We start from the raw sequence: 21812 nt of genomic DNA, 5'->3' as shown, positions 1-21812 counted from the left end.
GTACCTTTTGGCCCCCATCCTCAATCAACCTTCTGAGATAAAATAGTTCATGGCCAGAACTATTTTTTAAAAAAAAATGCATTTGTTGTGAAATTGATCTGGTCAATTTTATGAGAAAGATAGAGAATCGGTCATTTTTTTAAAGAGGAAATGATGGCTGAACGTTGCGTTTGACATAAATCCTGTCCGCTTGCTGCAGAATATTGTGTGTTCAAACATAATCTAATCAAGTCAGTTGAGCTTTTGGAATGTGCCTTGAAACAGTCTTGTCGGTGAAAGATTTCTGCAAAATATTAAGTATTGTTGGAATGGTGAACTGCTATTTACATATTCTGGGATCCTACCCCCGTGCTGTAAAAGTTTTCAAACATTGAAATGGAGAAAGTCACTGTCCTTATAGATTCAATACCCTTTTATACATCAAATCTGACTTTTTATCTGCCTCCCTCTTCCCTATCTCTCTCTACCAGTATTGTCTGAAGAATTGGTTGCTGCAGCTTGGCAACCCAGTTGCAGAAACATTGACTACTGTTCTGTGGTCATCTTCAGTGCCAAAAGAAACGGCATGCCATGTTGGCATGAGTGCCATTTAAGCAACTTGGTGTTGTCTCCATTTCTTCTATACAGTCTGTACCAAGTCCAATGCCATTTTCAATTACCTTCAGTCAGTTTATGCGAAGTACTACAGTTATATTCTCCTTCAGGTGTTGGTAACAGTGGTTCTTTTAAAATTTATAAGCACCTAGTTTTTAGGGAGTCTGAAGTATACAACTACTTGAAGCTTTTGTCAATGTGTGTATATAGACAGATGTGTGTGGAAAATAAAAATTGGTATTCTTTTATAACTGAAGTATGGTAGATTTCTGTAGCATTTTTGCATTTAAGTGTTGTACTATCAGATCAGTACAGGAACTTCCTTACTTGTTTGTTTTTTATTCAATTCTGTCATGAATTGGAGTGAGAATTATTTTGCTTCTCTAGAAGACTTTTTTGACAGCTGGAGATAAGTCATATTACAAGATGAAAAGCAAGTTGTGAAGACTTAGTGGGAATAAAATGGTGCAGCATTTTTGCAATTCTGACTGGGGTTATCATGGTTCAATTACCAGTTTACCTATTGCAGATTGCTGAAGGTTAGGCAGAGATGGGGAAATGTTGCTCATTGAAAGTGATTAAGTTGGACAGCTACAGAGATAAGGCTGGATGGTGGGACCACCTGGGTATCTCCTTCGGGTGCAGGTACAGACACGATATGTTGAATGGCCTCATTCTGTACTGTAAAATTCTATGATTGTAGATGCCAATTTGTTACCACTATCCAGGAGGGTGGTGTCGGGATGTATCAGTTATGAAATGAAGAATCTGTTTATTGTGTACGTGCTGCATGTTTTATGCTGCAAAGTTCCAACTGTATAAATTGCTTTCCATTTTTCCAGGGCTGAATCTGCAAAGAGCTGGAAATCTCTTACTGAGAGTGAAATATCCAAAGCATCACTGGGCCCCATTACCAAGCAGGGTATGTATCTATCACCACAAACTACAGGGCTTGTTTCTTTAAAAAACACTGTGATAGTGTTAAGTTACTTCAGGATTGCAAAATTCCATAAAATGTTTACTAGTAGTTTAATAAATTGACTTTGTTAATTCAGCAGCAAGCTATCAGCCTTCAAAATGCAAGCTAACATAGATAGAAAGCAAGACAACAAGGTGCAGGGCTGGATGAACACAGCAGGCCAAGCAGCATCATAGGAGCAGAGAGGCTGACGTTTCGGGCCTAGACCCTTCATCAGAAAAGGGGGAGGGGAAGGGGGTTTTGAAATAAATAGGGAGAGAGTGGGAGGCGGATAGAAGAGGGATAGAGGAGAGGATAGGTGGAGAGGAAACAAACAGGTCGAAGAGGCGGGGATGGGGCCAGGAAAGGTGAGTGTAGGTAGGGAGTTAGGAAGGGGATAGGTCAGTCCAGGGAGGACGGACAGGTCAAGGGGGCGGGATGAGGTTGGTCGGTAGGAGATGGAGGTGCGGCTTGAGGTGGGAGGAGGGGATAGGTGGGAGGAAGAACAGGTTAGGGAGGCAGGGACGAGCTGGACTGGTTTTGGGATGCGGTAGGGGGAGGGGAGATTTTGAAACTTGTGAAATCCACATTGATACCATTGGGCTGCAGGGTTCCCAAGCGGAATATGAGTTGCTGTTCCTGCAACCTTCGGGTGGCATCGTTGTGGCACTGCAGGAGGCCCAGGATGGACATGTCGTCTGAGGAATGGGAGGGGGAGTTGAAATGGTTCGCGACTGGGAGGTGCAGTTGTTTATTGCGAACCGAGCGTATGTGTTCTGCAAAGCGGTCCCCGAGTCTCCGCTTGGTTTCCCCGATGTAGAGGAAGCCACAGCGGGTACAGCGGATGCAGTATACCACAGTGGCAGATGTGCAGGTGAACAGCTGCTTGATGTGGAAAGTCTTCTTGGGGCCTGGGATGGGGGTGAGGGAGGAGGTATGGGGGCAGGTGTAGCACTTCCTGCGGTTGCAGGGAAAAGTGCCGGGTGTGGTGGAGCTGGAGGGGAGTGTGGAGCGGACAAGGGAGTCACGGAGAGAGTTGTCCCTCCGGAAAGCAGATAAAGGTGGGGAGGGAAAGATGTCTTTGGTGGTGGGGTCGGATTGCAGATGGCGGAAGTGTCAGAGGATGATGCGTTGGATCCGGAGGTTGGTGGGGTGGTAGAAAGCAGTTATATTTGCTTTTTTGTAATTCTGCAATTCTTCACTTACTGCATCAACTCAACCCTGTTCTCCCTTGTGGCTGGATTATTTTATAATTAGTTCAAACCTTGTATGTACCATGAGTAGACTGATTTTTCAAAAAAATCTAAATAACTTTATTTCGAAAAGGCTTTTTCTTTCAATTAGAATGTACTATTTTTAAAAAAAATGTATAAAAGTTGCATTCCCAAGTGGTTTCATTGCAAGATTAAGTAAGTTCAAGACCCGCTTCAGAGCCCTATGCTTTGTAAATCAGACTGATGCACCAGTGCAGTGCTTTGGGCATGCTTTGCTGTTTGAGTGCTATCTTTTACATAAGGTGCTAAACTAGAAGCCCTCAATGCTCATCAGATGAATGCAAAAAATCCTTTGCTACTATTGAAAGAAAAGCATAAGGAGTTTTCATCAGTGTCTTCAACCAATACCTAAAACAGATTATCTCTTCTTTTATGCCATTGCTGGAATCATACTGTTCAAAATTGGTTTTGGACTTCCAGTGTTTCAACCATGCATTTCAAAAGTATTTGATTCATCACAAGGTGATTTTGGGGATCATAGATTGTGAAAGACGTTGTGTGCAATCACTTTCTTTATAGAAACACAGTTAGAAACACAAATTGTTTGTATTTGTTACAGATCAAAGATCATCAAGTCCAGATGGGCAGAAATGCAACTTGCTCAGCGAACTGTATGCATCAGATCGAAGCAAGTCTGCAGTCTTTGATAGTCGACCTGATGATTCCTCTAGGAGTCCTTCTCCAGTTTTAAAAAGTTACATGAAATCTAGACTTGACTTTGTTGAAGGGCTAGATAATGTAGCAGGAGCTCTTGAATGTAGTCTTTTGCCAGATCATTTGGCATTTAGACCAGAGGACGGTTCTGGTGATGAAAGTGTTGTGTCCAGTCATCAATCTATGCAAGATGATATCCAGGAGGAACTTAATCATCTAAAATCAGAGGACTCTGATGTAGAGGATGTACTTGGCTTGTCTAGGCAGTCAGATCAATCTGAACCCTTGTTGAAACTAGACATTGAGAAACTGCAGCACCTCAACATCTCTGAGCCTATGGAGGAATCGACTCCGCTAAACAGAGTCCTTTCTGATAATGCAGAACAGCCCTTAGTAGCAGAGCATGTTGAAATGAAGTTTGAGGACTTGGAGGATGAGGAATACTACTTGCACAAGGAAAGCTATCCTGATGAGGAGGATGGAGCTAGTGATCATTCAGCCAGTTCTGTGAAGATTGTGAAATCAGTTAAGTCAGATAACTCTGTTGCAAGTGTTCTGTCTGACTGTGGAGAATTGAAAAGAACTCCATCAAAGAATGATTCTTATTCTCAAGATTTTGATTGCCTTTCCCAAGGAAAGGAGACTATTTACTCAGAAAATTTTGAGTCATTGCTGAGGAGGGAGACATCTGAAGACATGGATGAAAGTTCACGTGGTGGGAGTTGCAAAATTGCTACTGAATCTGCAGAGGCCCTTTTGCTTAGAAACAAAATTACTATTGACACAAATCTCACTGAACTCCAAGTGCTGTCCCCTCCTGAGCATTCCAAGCAGGAGGAAATGAATGAAGAGGAGAAGCTTTCTCGAAGTGCTTCACCAAGCATCAGTGTGGATGATGAAATCAGTGAGCAACTGTGTGAGAAATCCTCTCCCAGCTGTGGGAGTGTGCATTCAGAACAACTTATAGACTTGAAATCGGCAACTGAGAAGATCAGAAATGAAGAACGAAGTGATGCCAACAATGAGGAACTGACTCCCGTGCCATCGCACTCTCCTTCTCCATGTCACACCCCAACACCTTTGTTGCCTGAAACCGATGAGCTGCCTGAATTCCAAATCGGTGCGAGAATTTTAGTTAGTAGCATCCAACCAGGGACACTTCGCTTCAAGGGCAGAACTAGCTTTGCCAATGGCTTTTGGGCTGGTGTGGAGCTGGATATGCCAGAAGGCAGTAATAATGGGACGTATGATGGAGTCGAGTACTTCAGATGCAGGGAGAGATGTGGCATCTTTGCTCCTCCTCATAAGATTTCCCTTCTACCCAAATATTATGAGAATGCCGTGGATACGTTTGAAGATGAAGAGGACCTACTCGTGGAGGATAAATTAGGTCAAGAATACAAAATCTGTCATGATGAAAGAGAAAAGCCAGACCTTTCAAAAGAAGTAGCAGAACTGCAGGCGGAAGAGTTTGAGCTAAGTAATACCCCTGGAGAGCAAGTAGACTTTAAGCTTGGTTCATTTGAAAGTAACTTGAATGATCAAAATGCACGCAGTCAATTTTCTGAACCAAGTAAGGTTGACTTGCTGCACATTATTAATGAATCTAGCAAGGCTGTGGAAACTTTTGGAGATAACCAAAATTTAAAAGAGAACTTGCCCAAGTCTGGTGAGGAGGAACAATTGGTAAATTTGAGTAAAGACCAGGACGAAGAAAAATTTAACCGGACTGATGTATTCATAGAGAAGGCATCCAAGGCAGTACTGGAGCTGGAGACTGATATCAATACCGATGTGTCTATGTGTTTTTCCAGTGCACAAAGGGAGGAATTTTCACCAAATGTCCATGAAAACTCTTCAACACCTCTCTTGGATTTACTGAACAGGGAAAAGGAGCAACTGGAGGCTCAATTTAAAGTACCATTCCTCAAGCCTGAATCTAAGGAAATCCACGAGGAGCATGAATGCATTAACGAAGCAGAACCCAAGGACAATCGTGAGGATAGTGAAGACTTTAAAGGAGATGAGCTGAAGAGCAATGATTCAAAGGCCAATTCTTTGGTTGATATGATACTGTCTTCCTTTGTCAAGGACACTATCAAACAATTACAAGAAATCAAGAAGTCTCGAGCTGAGAAGATCCAGTTTACTAATCAAGGGTTACGGTTCAAATTGGATGTTGAATCTTCACCCAGGTCACCTTCCAAGGATCTAGAGGTAGAAAACCAGACTGTTGTCCAATTGGAGACATCTGTAAGAGATGATCGTGATGATGATAAGGAGGAAATATTATCGCCAGATCTTTGTCCTCGACCAGTAAGTATTAATTTTGGGATGGATTTTAAGAATTGGAGATGTGTTATCTGTCTCGAAGCATTGATGTAATTGTTTTAATAATAATTACAGAGCTTATTAAACTCCCAAATTTTAACATACTTACTGTTAAGAAAGCAACAAAAATCCTATATACCAAAATACAATCCCCCTTTTGTTAGACACTTCTTGTAGGTCATCATTGTTCAGAAATTACCCTTAGTGTTCCCCTTTACTCAGGACCCTTTACCAAAAAAGACTGTCATGAGGAATATCTCGATAAATTGATAATTATATTTGTGAGTGATAAAATCAAGCTCTGGGGAACATTCTTAAAATTTCTGGTGTCTCCATGTTTTCTACCTTGCCTGTCGATTTGCAAAAATTTCCAAGTATGCCTGATTATTTTTCAAGGATTTAGTGACCACTTCTACTGTGTAATTACTGAGTTTAGACTTAAGGATTGCTTTGAAATTCATCAAACCTTTTCCTCCTGCATATTTCTGTCCTTCCCTAAAAGGAAGGCAGTGTTTTAAAAGAGGTCCTTTTGAAACTAAGTTTTGAATTGTGCTTTTCAATCTTGAGTTTGTTCAGTGCATGCGCAGTTTTTCCAGCATAGTATTCTGAAGCAAAGTCCAGAGACTGAATGACCATCTAATTAGGAGAATTAAAGTGTTCACGGTTTGCGCATGTTAATGTTTATTGGACAAGCAGTTCTTTTCTTGAAAGTACTTGACAAGCATTCATACTGTCCATTCTTTTCTGAGCATTCCATGTTGGAAATCACTGAAATAGGTGCTTGGCCCACTTTGATTTGACACAGCGACATCCTGACTAAACTGACACATGCTCTTCTGATTTGTCAATACTTGGGTTTACCTAAAAAGCGCGGGAATAAAAATAAGGGATGCAGCAGTCAAACTGAGTGATCTGATTTTGGAAAGCTGAAGCTCGGAACATTGTCTGAAATCATTCACTCCCTTAAGTATACTACAGTTAGTAGATGAAGAGATTCTCCACACTTACGCTCTCGTCCATGAAAGATTTGAACAGCCTATATCAGTTTCCTAAATTGCACATTACTATATCTACAGTTAATCGTAACTGGCCATATTTCTTGCGATTGTATAGTTTGAAGGATTTTGATTGGTTTTGTCACAATGTACATGTCCCTAAACTGCTCAAAAGCTGTATCCGTCTCATCCCTCACACTCTGTGATAGTCCGCAGTGTGATATCTCCCTTTGTGGGCCCAATTAAATATTGATCGTGCCTAATGGATAAATGTGACATGTTCTTTTCATAACAAGTGTTTTACGCTCAGGAAGACAACTTGTGATACTTGCCACATTATATTTGTAGAGACAATGATTTTTTTTTTCACCCCCTTGATTAGGGCCAAGTACTTTTTAAAAAGGAGTATAAAACATTTATCCTGACTCCATTAAGTGAATTTTGCATTGAGTTTGAGTACCCAGTTAAATATACTGTTTAATGTTCTTGATCTCACTCCATGTGGAAACCTTGACTTTTATTACATGACTGAGAATAAATTGGAAATGAGTTCTGAAGATTCATGGCCTGTGTCTAACTTGTCCGACATACTCTGAGATGTAAAAAGAAGGTTCTCATTTGTTTTACTCCTGTTTTAATGTTTTGATTTCACAGTTTTTAAAACCTTGTATTGTTCATTTACGTTTTGAAATGAATTTCATCATCCTTGTTCCTGACCTTCAGTTTTTAGATTGATCTAACAGTTTGTGTATTTTGCAACAGGGCAGCCCAGTGTTTGGCACAAGTGGGCAGGAAGAATTGGCCAAACGCCTGGCAGAGTTGGAATTGAGTCGTGAGCTGCTCGATGACCTGGTCGATGACCAAGATTGGTTTGATGAGGACTTTGGACTGAGCGGTAGCAAAGCACAGCAGACAGTGCAGGAGCCCCAACCTCCAAAGGCAGTGCCTGTCCATGAGGAACCCTACTTTGCTGTACCTCATGATGCATTAGAAGTTGAGAAGATGGTTCATGCAGCAGCTGAGGAGCTGTGGAAGTTGCAGGAACTTGGCCATGATCTAGCAGATCTACAAATGCCCCCAGATTATCTTGGGAATAATAAAGGGAAAGATGTAGAGAGTGTGAGCAAGAGAGTTTATTGTGAGGTGAGATCCAGCTTTCGCGTGTGAACACAAAATTAATTTCTCTTAGTTAAGCAAGAATGGTGGGGGTTGATGGTGCTCCACAGCAGCTCTAATGAACGATATACAGAACATAGCATGTTAAAAACATTATCTCAATCCTGATGACTGCTTTGAATTCAATTTAGCACTTCACCCCTTCCCTATATATCCAAATCCCCTTTCTCCTCCACTGTTTCTACTCTCCCCTTATTAATTTGTCACCATTATACTCTCATCCATTGAATCCCATCTGTCATAACCATGCCCATGTGGAGAATCTATAGTCTGTTTCTATTTACAATCATATGGTGCCCATTCCTGCCACTCAGTATTTTTTAAAAATTCTTCTCAATGATTTCTGTCTTTTTATCGTTGTTGACATTGGTTGACAGTACAATGTGATTATTATTTACCCACTTAAAGTTCTCGAGAATCTTGGTCTCCCACAGGTCACTCCATAACTGTCAAATGAAGAATGTCTTAAAGCTTGAACTTCTCAATCTGTGGTCATATCTATATCTCTCTTCCTGATAACATCTCAAGAATTTGTAATATGCTGAGGTTCCCAAAATTGACCACAATATTCTTAAGACCTTGTGCAAGTTAATTGTGGCTTAATTTTTGTGTCCAGTTGGAACAGCCAGGATTTTTTAAATGGCCATATCTATCACCTGTGTGTTTGAATACTATGTGGCCTCTGCTGTATTCTATTTAGGATCTTACCGTTTCAGGTGTAATTCCTTTTCTTAGCCATTCATTGTGTTACTTCATATCGCTCTTAACTTCAATTCCATCTTCCCATCTATATTCTTTTGTCTCTTTCACTGCACTGCAATTCCACCTCTGTTCCCTTCAACCCAAGTTGGAATCATTTTGATTTTCTTCTCTTAATTTCTCAAGTCAAGGTTGTTTATTACTATAACAATTAACGGCAATCCCAGCATGGACTCCTGCGGACTCCTTCCACTTTCCACACTTTTCTAGTCTGAAATTTTTATTTTACCTTGAGCCTTGCACTTTCCCAATCACATCTGTCCGTTTGACTATGCTCCACTTAATTTGAGGTACCCTTGACTTTTGTCATGTGTCTTCTCAGAGGCAACTTTTGAATTAATTTCTGAAAATCTACATAAACCATGTACACTGTTTTCTTCACCAATTTGCTCTTTACTAACACAACCATTGTTTGATCGTTCTCAACCTGCTTGATAAGAAATTCATGCTGAAGGAACCTGATTAGCTACTGTCTCTTCGAGTGCCAGTACTTCACTCCATATCGTTGAGTCGTAATTTACCAATAAATGAAGTAACAATGAGAAATTCCCGTTTTTCTTTTATTGAATGAGGAATTAGCTGCTCTCCAATTCTTTCGTAGAATTTTAGGAGGTAATAATTGGAGCCATGACAGTTTGCTTTCTACTTACTCCATGTCCCATGGATGTCATTCGTTTTGTTTCAGAGATTTGTCTCCTTTTATGTTGTGGTACCTTCCTTTAGAATTATACTTATAATCTTGCCTAATACAGCGACACCTACCCTTGGTAGTTCTGAAATCCTATTTTACCCCCTCTCTGTATCTCTCCTATGCCTTCTGCCCTGCAAGTCAATGAAATTCTAAATTTATCTTTGGTTCAAATCATGGAGCAAACAGTTGCTATTTTGTAAAGTATTCCCTTTTGTTTTCGCTGTAGCAATTTAAAGAGGTGTTTTCTTTTCTCCCTCACTCTTTTATCTCTTCCAGGCTGTATTTAACTTGACGAGAGAGATTTTTACTGAGATGTTTGCTGAAGACCCCAGTGCCAGCCAACCCCCATGGATGAAGCCAAGCCGAATTAGCTCTGCTTTCTTCAGACGAGCAAGGAACCCACGGAATTTAAATGAAGTGAAGGTAATGACTCCATGTAATCCATTTGTCCTACTTGTCAGTAATAATGTTACAAGTGTGATGCTAGTTGGAGCTGAGATATGTAGATTGAGTAGGTAAGTGACTCCACTTGTAAATAGTGGCCACTATCCTGACTTGGAAATATGTCACTGCTTCTTGGAAGTCCCTCCCTAATGACATTGTGGGTCTGGCTCCCCACCACCTCCTCAAGGGCAAACAGGAAGGGGCAATAAATGCTGACCAGCCATCGATGCCCACACTCCATGAATGAACAAAAAAAAACACACTGTAAACTCATTGAGCACCCAGGAGCCCCATTTTACCTCTGAACTCCTCAATGAACATTTTTTTTTTTTAAATCGCTCGCAGGGCAGGGGCATTGCTGGCTGGCCAGCATTTATCAACCATTGCCTTTGAGAACCTGGTGAGCTATCATTTGTAACCACTGCAGTCTGTGTGCTGTAAGTACGCTCACAATGCCCTTAGGAAGGGAATTCTGGGATTTTGACAGCAATCCTGAAGAAATAGCAATATTTTTCTAAGTCAGGACGGTGAGTGGTTTGGAGGCAAACTTGCAGGTGGTGGTCCCATGTATTTGTTGCTCTTGTCCTTCTAGATCTAAATAATCATAGATTTGGAAGGATCTGTCTAGAGATTTATGTTCTTGAGTAGATTTGTAGCTCTGGTGTGGACAGACCGGAAGGAAACTGGCCACAAGAATACATGAACACCAACTAGCAACAAAAAGACATGGCCAGTATTCACTCGTCTCCATTCACACGGATAAAGAGAACCGCCAGTTCGATTGGGACAACATCAGGATCCTAGGACCAGCCAAACAGAGACAAGCATGAAAATTTCTAGAGGCCTGGTTCTCCGCCAAGGAAGCCAATAATAAACACGTAGAATTAGACCCTAAATATAGGCCACTGTGACAAAAAGCTGGAAATGAGGTAACCAATTCCAACAGACCCCAGAGTTTAAATACCAGGCGGGAAAACACAACAACGCTTCATCGGAGGCCACACGGAAGATGTTACCCAGCAGGACAATGAAACGTCTGCGAACTAATAAATTAGCTCGGCGAGCCAACCAACCACAGCATCTGTCTAAAGATCTTTGAATTTCTGCAATGCATCTTGTAGATTGTACATTGCTGCTGTTGATTGTCAGCAGTGGAGGGTGTGGCTGATTGCAGATCTAGTGGGCTTTGTCCTGGATGGTGTCAAGCTTTTTGTGTGTTACTGGTGCTGCATTTATCCAGACAAGTGGGGCGTATTCCATTACACTCCTGACTTGTGCCTTGTACTTGGTTGATTTGCTTTGGGGAATCAGAAAGTGAGTTATATGTCACAGTATTCCTAGTCTTTGACCTGCCCTTGTAGCCACGGTATTTATGTTGTGAATACAGATGAGTTTCTGGTCCATGGTAACCCCCCAGGATGTTCGTAGTGAGAATTCAGTGATGGTAACACCATTGAATGTCAAGGGCCATTGGTTAAATTGTCTCTTATTGGAGATGGTCATTGATTGGCAATTTTGGTGTGAATGTTACTTGCCTCTTGCCAGCCCAAGCCTGGATATTGTCTAGATCTTGTTGCCTTTGAACATGGACTGTTTCAGTATCTGAGGAGTTATGAACAGTACTGAATATTGTGGAATCATCCGCACTTCTGACCTTATGATGGAGGAAAGGTCAGGAATTGAGCAACCCTGTTTTGCTCCAAACTCCCCTGTGGTCATTGAAGAGCCTCATTTTACTCCAAACTGGAGACGCAGTATGATGGCTCTGAATATTAGCCATGGCTCGGTGGCACTCTTTCTCATTCAGCAGAGGGGATTCTAGACTTCTTCCAAAAGCTTAAATGAAGTCCCAGATGACAGTCCTGGTGCAGTACTAAAGTGTTGTATTTCAAAGTGAGGCCCTGTATTCCCCCTTGGGGAGTTTAAAAGATTTCTGGTGCTAGTTTAAAGAGGAAGGGAATTTTCCCTCATAGTCCTTGTCAATCTATACATGAATCAACACGGCTAAAAGATTACCGAGCTATTACCTAATTTGTGGGAACTTGCTGTGTGAAAGTTGGTTGCAGCTTATGACTATATTATAATAGCGACTATACTTCAAATGCTGGGAACAACATGTTGCAAGTGTGAAAAGTGATTTTTTTTTTCCAAATTTAGGTTAAGGTGAATGACTTGAGCAATAGTTGAAAAGTATCGCCTGACGCATAGATCAAAGTTCTTTACTATTACAACAATGCAGCTTCTATTTACTGTGGCATTGACTTTGGAGTGTACACTGGATGGCTCCTCCCAGTATCTCAGACTTTCGATTCGGCATTGTGAACTTTTTACCACCGTCTAAAATCAGCATCAAGCAGCTCAGTTTCTAGCCTGGCTTCCCTTTGTACACAGCTTTTTAAAGTGTTACACTTTGCCAAGAACTGAGAATGGGGAATGTGTAAATCAGCTTTTCATTCACCGAGCAAAATTGGAACAGTTCATTTCCTTTGCTTTATGTCTTTATAACTCTACTCTGATGTACAGTTCAAACTGAAGACACTACTTACCACACCAACCTTTCTGGATGTGTTACTTGCCTCTGGCAGTGTTAGATAACAAATCTATCAAAATCTTCCTGACTGGAGCCAGACGAGGCAATAGTCACTTGCTAAGTTACATAGGTTTGACACACTCATCTGTTAAACTGAGAATGACTTGACCTTCCTGAAACGCTGTGTCCGCTATATAAATTCAGATAAGCCCCAATATTTTATTGTGAGACTTCCCACAGCTCTAATCTTGAGTTGTCTGCCTACAGTCTAAGTCCGTCGCACGACACCAGGTTATAGTCCAACAGGTTTATTTGAAATCTCTCCAGCAGATAAAGGGGCTGCACTCAGCAAGCTAGTATGATTTCAGATAAGCCTGTTGGACAATAAACCTGGTGTTGTGTGACTTCTGACTTTGACCACTTCAGTCCAACACTGGCACCTCCACATCATGGATGCAGTCTATTAAAGGTAAAACATTTTTTGGAATCTGATGGAGCAAAGGCTCCCTAGGAGATGCCAAAGTGCTGTACCACTTAATACAGTGAACGATAAGTGAAAAATAATCATTTCTCAGCCTAGGCCTTAGGCAAAGTAAAATGTAAAAGTCAAACCTTCCCACAATCCAGGAGTGTTGCATGTTACCTTAAAGTTATTTTGTACCTGCTTTTGGATCTTACTGATGTTATTCACTTCATTTATAATTAAGGTTTCAAGCATTTAGCAGATTTTTGTTTAACGGAACATGCTTTGAGTTTCATCCAATTTTAAATCACTCAATGGGGGAGGAATCAGAAGATCCAAGCATTAAACTCTCTCTATTGTGCAGTTTTAGGGAAGGATAATGGGTTGCGGGTCATTTTGCCTATGTATTTAGGATGTGTGCAACAGCTGCCATTTCTGCTGTGCTTCTCCCCACAGATCTTCATTTCTAATGAGGTTATGAAATTGTTTGGATTCAACCAAGAGCAAAATCAGAAGACAGACTGGCAAAAGATGATGAAATTTGGCAGGAAGAAACGTGATCGAGTGGACCACATTTTGGTAAGTGCTTCAGTTTGGGAACTGTTCAGTTTTATATTGTACCACTGCATCACAATTATGAACACACAACCATACAGCTGAATTTTGTATTATTTTAAATGACAAAGGCTTTATCTGCCTTTTGGCTTACCTTTCTGGCTATCCTGCATTCATCCAGAAAATGCTTCAACTTTCTGATTGAATTGAAAACTTGGGACCTCACTGGAGTAGAATGCTGAAAATCAAGACATGCTATTACTTGAGTTGCCACAAAAGTTAAAAAAATTTTCAAAGTACACTGAATTCCCCATTTACCTGTCTTTTAGACCCAGGTTTGTAGAAAGTACAGACCAGGTTTCTTTGTTTAACAAGAGTTAGTTTGTTACAAAAAATACAAATAAACAGTTATGAACCACTGGCATATAAGTCTACTAACTGAATTTCTGTAACGCACCACACTCTCCCCACCTGCGCTCCCTGCCAGCAAAGACTAGGAAAGTAGTTCCGTGGTACGTATTGATGGCATTTGCTGAGATAATCCCTGTGCTGATCAGAATGCTGCTTCGTCAGCTTCCTTCTCTAGATCTTCTCTTGGTTTGCAGGAGGCACAGGGTGATTGGTTCACACTTGTACAAGTCTCTGAGTTACTAATAAAAGCCACAGCTTACAGCAAGTGCTAATTGGAAAATAAACTGGTTTTCTTCAGGCTTAGTGTTTCTCACTGCAGAGACACCTAAGTTTGTGGACATCTGGTGATTTCTCATTGTATACAGCCCCAGCTGGTCAGTTACTAGGGAGCCGATCACAGTTGTTGACAGACAGACGGCCTTTGCCTGTGGTCTAGTGACCGGCTAGCTACTTATTGTGTATGCTGCGTAAAATATCTCCACTCATTTGTTATATTGCTGGCAGTCTTGGTGCTTGATCTCACTGGCCTGAAGATCTGTGCTGTTGTAATCAAATTCAAAAGCGGATAGGAGCAGGACCAAGCCAGCTGCACACTTCAATCTGTTCCAGTACTCTTAATCGTAGCTAATTTGCATCTTAGCTCTGTTTACTTGACTCGATTTCCTAATTGTTCCTAACTATTATTTGACCTAATAAATATCTCTGAACCCTAGTTTTGAAATGCTGTAACAGTCACAATAGTGTTTAAGGCTGAAGGGTACCACATTGTTTTAGTACTGTTTGTGTAACAAAATGCTTCTTGACAACACCCCTAATCAGCCTAGCTCTTATTTTCATGTGTGCCCTATTTCTGGTATCCCTTGCTAAAGGAACTAGTTTCTCTCTTCCTTTGCTGTCAAATCATTTAATCGTCTCCGTCACTTCTTTTAAATCATCCCCTAATCATCTTTACTCAAGAGGATGTAGGACTAGTTTATCAAATAAAAACAAAAATTACTGGAAATATTCAGGTCAGGCCTAATTTATGTAGCCAGCAGGAAAGAACTTAAACAAGGAATTAGAACGGCTAAAAGGAGCCATGAAAAGTCATTAGCAAACAGGATTAAGGAGAATCCCAAGGCTTTTATACATATATAAAAGCAAGAGGGTAGCCAGGGAAAGGGTTGGCCCACTCAAGGACAAAGGAGGGCATCTGTGTGGAGCCAGGTAGGTGAGTCTGTATTCACCAAAGAGAATAAATTGATGTTGGATGATCTCAGGGAAGAGAGTGTCGAGTTTAAGCCAAGTTGCTATTAAAAAGGAAGAAGTTTTGTCCGTCTTAAAAAGTATTGAGGTAGATAAGTCCTGATGGAATATATCCCAGAATATTGAGGAAGGCAAGAGAACAAATTGCTGGAGCATTGACTGACATCTTTGTATCAAGTTTGGTCACAGGTGAGGTCCCAGAGGACTGGAGAATAGCCAATGTTTCTCATTGTTTAAAAAGGGTAGCAGGGATAATCCTGAAAATTATGGACTTGAGAGTCTCTCGTCGGTGCTAGGGAAATTATTGGAAAAGATTCTCAGGGACAAGATCTATATGCATTTAGAATCAAATGGGACTTATTAGCGACAGACAGCATGGTTTTGTGCAGGGGAGGTCATGCCTCCCTAACTTGACTGAGTTTTCTGAGGAGGTGATGAAGATGATTGAGGGAAAAGCAGTTGATGTTATCTACATGGACTTCAGTAAAGCCTTTGACAAGGTCCGTCATGGCAGACTGGTACAAAAGGTGAAGTCGCATGATATCAAGGGTGAGCTGGCAAGACGGATACAGAACTGGCTTAGTCGTAGGAGACAGAGGGTAGCGGTGGAAGGATGCTTTTCAGAATGGAGGCTTGTGACTGGTGGTGTTCCACAGGGATTAGTGCTGGGACCTCTTCGTGGTCTGCATAAATGGTTTGGAGGGAAACGTAGCAGGTCTTACTAGTAAGTTTGCAGACGATACAAAGATTGGTGGAGTTACGGATAGTGAGGAGGATTGTCAGAGGATACAGCAGGATATAGATCAGTTGGAGGAAGGGGCAGAAGAATGGCAGATAGTGTTTAATCCAGACAAATATGAGGTGATGCATTTTGAAAGGTCAAGTACAGGTGGAGTGAATGTTAGAACCCTTAGGGGGTATTGATAAGCAAAGGGTTCTGGGTGTGCAGATCCACAGATCACTGAAGGTAGCAGCGCAAGTAGATAAGGCAGTAAAAAAGGCTTATGGCGTGCTTGCTTTCATTTGGAGGGGGCATTGAGTATAAGGATAGACAAGTTATGCTGTAGCTTTATAGAACTTCAGTTAGGCAACTCTTGGAATATTGCATACACTTCTTGTCACCACACTACCAGAAGGATGTGGATGCTTTGGAGAGGATACAGAAAAGGTTTACCAGGATGTTACCTGGTATGGGGGATTTTTTCTATGAAGAAAGGTTCATAGACTGGGTTTGTTTTCACTGGAATGCAGGAGGTTGAGGAGCACCCTAATAGAAGTTTATAAGATTGTGTATGGCGTGGATAGTAAGAGACTTCTTCCAGGATGGAGGGGTCAATTATGAGAGGGCACAGGTTTGATGTGTGAGGTGGTGGGGTGGGGAGGAAGGTGGGAGTTTGAGTTGTGCAGGGCAGGTTTTTCACACAAAGGGTGTTGAGTGCCTGGAATGCGTTGCCAGAGGTGGTGGAAGCAGACACAACAGCATTCAAGAAGCACCTGGATGAACACATGAATAGGAAGGAAATAGAGGGATACAGATACTGTAAGAGAAGACAGTTTTTAGCATGGAAGGTGGCGCAGGCTTGGAGGGCCGAAGAGCCTGTTCCTGTGTTGTATTGTTCTTTGTTCTTCAGTACTGATAATTTAACCTTCTTAGCCCTGGTATTGTTCTGTGCAAGAATGAGTGGTGACTTCCCACTGATCTCTGTGAGCCCTCAAATTCTTGTCCAAGCTGTACTGCTCTACGCAGGGTGTCTGCTTGTGTGACACTGGACAACAGGGTATGTGGACGGCCTGAAGTCTGAGTGATTTCAGGGCAAACACTGCTAGGTACCAGAGGAAAGAGCTGCAGCAAATAAATCTTGTATAAAAGCAATAACATCCTCTCTGTCTTTTCTGGCAGGTTCAAGAGCTTCATGAAGAGGAAGCCCAATGGGTGAATTATGATGAGGATGAGCTTTGTGTGAAGATGCAGTTGGCAGATGGAATTTTCGATGCTCTGATAAAAGACACCATAAATGTACTGAATCAGATTCAGGGGAAGCAGTTAAAACTCATGTTATCCTAACATGGACCATGCCGTCGGCCAACTTGTGGACTCCAGAAGAAAGCCAAACCTCATGCCCCTAACAGAAGAGAATCCACCTTGGCCTGTAAACTCCTCTCTCCAATTGGGTTTTGACATCTGGCATGGAATTTCCTCAATAAGTAGATGGTTTGGAATATCGCTCCTTACTGGAGTCAGCCGACTGGCAGGATGTGGATACCAAAAGTGCCAATCCTTTCCCCACCTATTTATATACACCCCTATCCCATTTATTTATCCAAACTAGCATAGACTTGAATTCAGAGAAGTTTGCACATTCAGTTGTTTTTGCATTTACACCTACGTTTACCTTTTTAAAAACGTATCTATCTTGAGGTGCTATGGTATCTGTGTTTGATGTACACTAGCTCTGAGAGTTGAAATTATGGCTGATATCATACACTGAATACTACCTCTGAGTGAGGAGTACATCTGCATGACTGAAGTGGAGGGCAAAAGTATGGAGGTTTAAAAAAAAAATTGCTCTTACTTCATTACTATAACTCTTGATTTTATTTTTTTGGTTTTAAATTATTTCAGAAAGAGGATAATTGATTTTTATTCATTTAAATGGACTTCAAGTTATTGGCGTTCATTTTCAGGAAAATGTTGCATACTTTGAACAGCTTTTGAGATCACTTGCATTGATTCAGAACTTCTTTGTAAAAGAAAATGAATGATAATTCAGGTCACAATACCCTGGTTTTTTGAAGTTAATTAGTGCAGGGCTTGTGTTCTTTATTCATTTATAATCTCTGTACCAATGGTAAAAGGTATACATTTCAAGGAAAATCCCTGGGATGTCTGACCATTTAAAAGGTTCTTACTAGAAACCGTGAAGTGCTAACCTACCCACATTTGTAGGACTGTCTGTCTGTGTCTCTCTCTCTCTCTCTCTTATGGGAATCTTTTTTTTTTTTCCCTTCCTGTCTCCCCACGATAGCATATTGCTCCTGTCCAAGCCTATTTTCCCTAATGTTCCTTCAATGAAATGTTTGAGTAGCTCCTTTACTTGAAACAGTGCTAAGTGTGATCAGAGGTTCCAGACATTAAGAATTTCAGTAGTTGGATATCTAATTATCTTCCCTGAGCCATTTGCTCCACCAGCTACATAACTAAAGATACCTGATCTTGCTGCTTAAAAATAGTCTTGGCACCCAATCACTCTGCCTGTGATCTTTAATAACTGGGTATTAATGAAAAGTGAAGAAAAATGCTTTTCATTTTACTGTTTTTTTTTTCCTTTGTATGCCTACTCAACCACTTTGCAGTTGATGGCTGGTAGAGGTGGATTTATCATGGATATCATGTTGATCTCGCTCGTTCGTGTGTGAGTGTTTTGTCATCCCAGTAAGTGAGGGTTATCTCTCTCTCTCTCTGTCTACTTGACATAGGCCACAAAGTGCGGAGAATTACCAGTTGTAACTTGTAGCTTTCTCTGTTTTGTACAGAGGGGATCATAGTATTTCATGGCCACTTGCTGCACAAAACTCACTTGTATGCAGGAATTCTGGCTGATGTTATTTTTCTTATCTTCATAACCCTGAGATCTCAGGTTCCCCTTGAATAGCTATGATCCTGTAGCTTAGCACCATGTAGGGAAACAAATCCGAACCTTCTAGTCAATGGATTGCTTGCAGGCACTACGTTCACAGAAGGATATTAATGATTTAACTAGTTGCTATATGATGCTGATTATGTTTGCTTATGGTTTTTATGCAAACTAAATTTATTCTTGATCGCCTTATTGATTTCAAGCAAGCAAATGTCTTCTCTGCTTGCCTTTCTGCCTCCACTTTGACCTCACATTGTACTGATACAATAATGTTTACCGGAGCTCAACATGCTGTAGAAATCAAAGCACAAAAATTGACGAGACAAGTCAATGTTTGCAGCTGTAAGCAGGAGTTGGAAAATACTATCAAAAGAAGCAGCATTTTCTCTTGTATAAACTTGTAGGAGCAAGTTACTCAGAGACATACCTTTAGCACTACAATGATTAATATGGCTTTAACTCTGTAGGAGTGCAACGATAGCCCTGAAATCTTGATGAAAGACATCTGCTGAACAGAGGGAAGCCTCCACATGCATGTGATGTGTTCATAAAATAATTATGAAGGATTACTCTGGTCAGTAGACATGCATAAACACCTTTTGCCATACTGCTGCTGCTTGGCAACCAGGCCACATCTTTTTCCATGTATGTTGGACCTCATTTCTGTCTTTTTGCAAAGCATTAGGCAGGCACCAACTTGGTGGATGTGGTCAACCACAGACCATTGTTTTAACTAACCCACTTTGGCTACAGTACTAATAGTTGGTCAAGAATTGGTGGGTTGATAACTGGGCTCTATTGGAGGAAGATTATTTCATTGTGATCCCAGATCAGACCCCATCTCTCCTTCATCTTGTACTTAGCAGTGTACCAAAGGAGCTAGGGCAGCACTGCAAACATTTTTCCTACCAAATCAGTTGCTACCAGGTGGGAGTCCCAACTTCATTTGCCAGTGGAGCAGTACAATGCTGGTTCTGATGCACTTGTTCGTTCAGATAGAGGGGCAAACCACAGCATCTGCACCAAGCACTGACGACCCCACCTTGTTTAGTAGTTGGTGTTTAGTCGTCAGCCTGTCCATAGGGCTCGTGTTTAAAATGGTTGCCTTAGTTACTTATATACTTGAGAAAGCCAGTACCTGTGTGTTTTTCAACACCAGTGTTCAGCTGTTTCAAAAAAGAATATGAAACCTATTTATTAAGAACTTGAAGTTCAAATGCTGATGTGCTCAGTGCTGTAGTGGATTGGTCTCCTCATTGCATTGTACCCAATTTCTGAAACATAATATGCTGGGTAAATTAATACAGGGAGACTTGCCTCTGTGCACTTTACAGTGCAGAGCTACACCAAGGAATACTTGACTGTACAATGTATTTTGTGTGTGTGTGTGTGTGTGTGTATGTGTAAATACTGGCTGAGCATTCCCATCTGAGGCAATTTGCATCCCTGTTGTAATTTTGAGGGATGGAGTGATGTGAGAGTATGGAAATGTAAAATAATGGGTTTTCCCCTCTGTATACATATCTGTATATATATTTGATAACAAATTGACTTATTAATACTTAAGAATTTTGTAAATAAACATTTACTGATTTATATGTGACTTATTTTTGTTTCTTTATTAATGTTGACTTGAATTGGAATAACTTCTTTGACTGGTTTTGCTTTATAACTTCTACCTCTTTTCAAAAGTGCTTTAATGGATTTGAATTCTTTTCTAAGCTAAATTTTAGTTACAATGGTGCCAGACTTCTGTCTAATCAGACTTGGCTATTCCCATTGAACAGAGTCCTGTGAAAAAGCATAAATCCTGCTGTTAGTGTTCTCCTATCTCACAGTCAACATTCTAAAGCCTATCACACATTAAGCTGTTTTTTTGTGCAGTCAATGCTATGTTTACAAATAGGTTAATGAATTCTATTCATTAGTTTAGGAACATTGGGAACAAGTACAGAGGAAGGCCATTTTACCCTCTACCTTTCAACTAGGTCGTGGCTGATCTACCTCAATGTCATTTTCCTGTACTGTCCCCATATCCCTAGATGACTTTAATATGTAGACACCTATTTATCTTTGTTTTTGAATATACTTGAGGACTGACCTTTGACAGACCTCTGGGGTAGAGAAGTCCAAAGATTCGCCAGCCTCTGAGTGAAGAAATTCCTCCTTATCTTTGTTCTAAATGGCCTGCTGCTTAGTCTGGGATTTCCTGGTTTAGACCCACAGCTAACCATTCTTTCTGCAACTTTACCCTGTTGAATCCTGTAAATTGCAGAGAATACAGATTCTCCTTGATTTCTTCTCAGGATAATCCTGCTATCCTAGAAGTTGATCTGCTGAACCTCCTTGCACCCCTTCTGTGACAAGTGTACGCTTTCGTGGATAAGGGGGGTCAAATTTCACAAGGCTGTATACAACTGAGGACTATACTGAAATCTTGTGATGAAGGCCAATGTACTGTTAGCCTTCCTGACTGTTTGCTGTAAATGTGTGATAGCTTTGTTACTCATGGTGCACCCATGTCCCTTTGGACATCAATACTTCCCAGCCCCTCAGCATTTAAGAGAAATCCTCCATTTCTGCTAAAGAAAATACCCTACTTAAAGTATGTCTTGAAGCCTCTATGCATCCTCTCAACTCACCTCACCTAGTCTCATGTCATAGGCAAATTTGGAAATGGTACATTTGGTCCGTACATCCAAACCACTGACAGATTGTGAACCTTGTCACACCCCACAAGTCACAGCCTGCCATCCTGAGGGTGATACATTTATTTTTTTCTCTGTTCTCTGTCCATTAACTGGTTCTCAATCCATGCCAGTGTATTACTTAATCACATCTGATATCTGCTTTAGATAGCAAGAACTGCTGATGCTGGAGTCGGAGATAACAGCGTGGAGCTGGAGGAGCACAGCAGGCCAGGCAGCATCAGAGGAGCAGGAAAACTGACGTTTCTGAGGAAGCGTCCTGACCCAAAACGTCAACTTTCCTGTTCCTCTGATGCTACCTGGCCTGCTGTGTTCCTCCAGCTCCACACTTTGATATCTGCTGCAGGGTTCCCAAGCGGAATACGAGTTGCTGTTCCTGCAACCTT

At 41.1% G+C, this 21812-nt stretch overlaps 1 protein-coding gene across 3 annotated transcripts in view; it reads left to right on the top strand.

Moving 5' to 3' along the window:
* Positions 1-20321, top strand: part of cep350 (centrosomal protein 350) — a 122860-nt gene extending 102539 nt beyond the window's left edge. For all 3 annotated transcript variants that reach the window (XM_048601910.1, XM_048601911.1, XM_048601908.1), the window contains 6 exons: positions 1437-1516; positions 3386-5796; positions 7569-7949; positions 9709-9855; positions 13326-13448; positions 16981-20321. In XM_048601910.1, the coding sequence (XP_048457867.1) occupies positions 1437-1516; positions 3386-5796; positions 7569-7949; positions 9709-9855; positions 13326-13448; positions 16981-17145 (3307 nt within the window). In that variant the 3' untranslated portion in view covers positions 17146-20321. The remainder of the gene's footprint in view (positions 1-1436; positions 1517-3385; positions 5797-7568; positions 7950-9708; positions 9856-13325; positions 13449-16980) is intronic.
* Positions 20322-21812: the final 1491 nt, after the last annotated feature.

This window comes from Rhincodon typus, chromosome 10, assembly GCF_021869965.1.
Source record: "Rhincodon typus isolate 14 chromosome 10, sRhiTyp1.1, whole genome shotgun sequence".
Lineage (NCBI taxonomy): Eukaryota > Metazoa > Chordata > Chondrichthyes > Orectolobiformes > Rhincodontidae > Rhincodon > Rhincodon typus.
The sequence above is the reverse complement of the archived record's forward strand: the minus strand, read 5'-3'. Positions and strand labels throughout refer to the sequence as shown.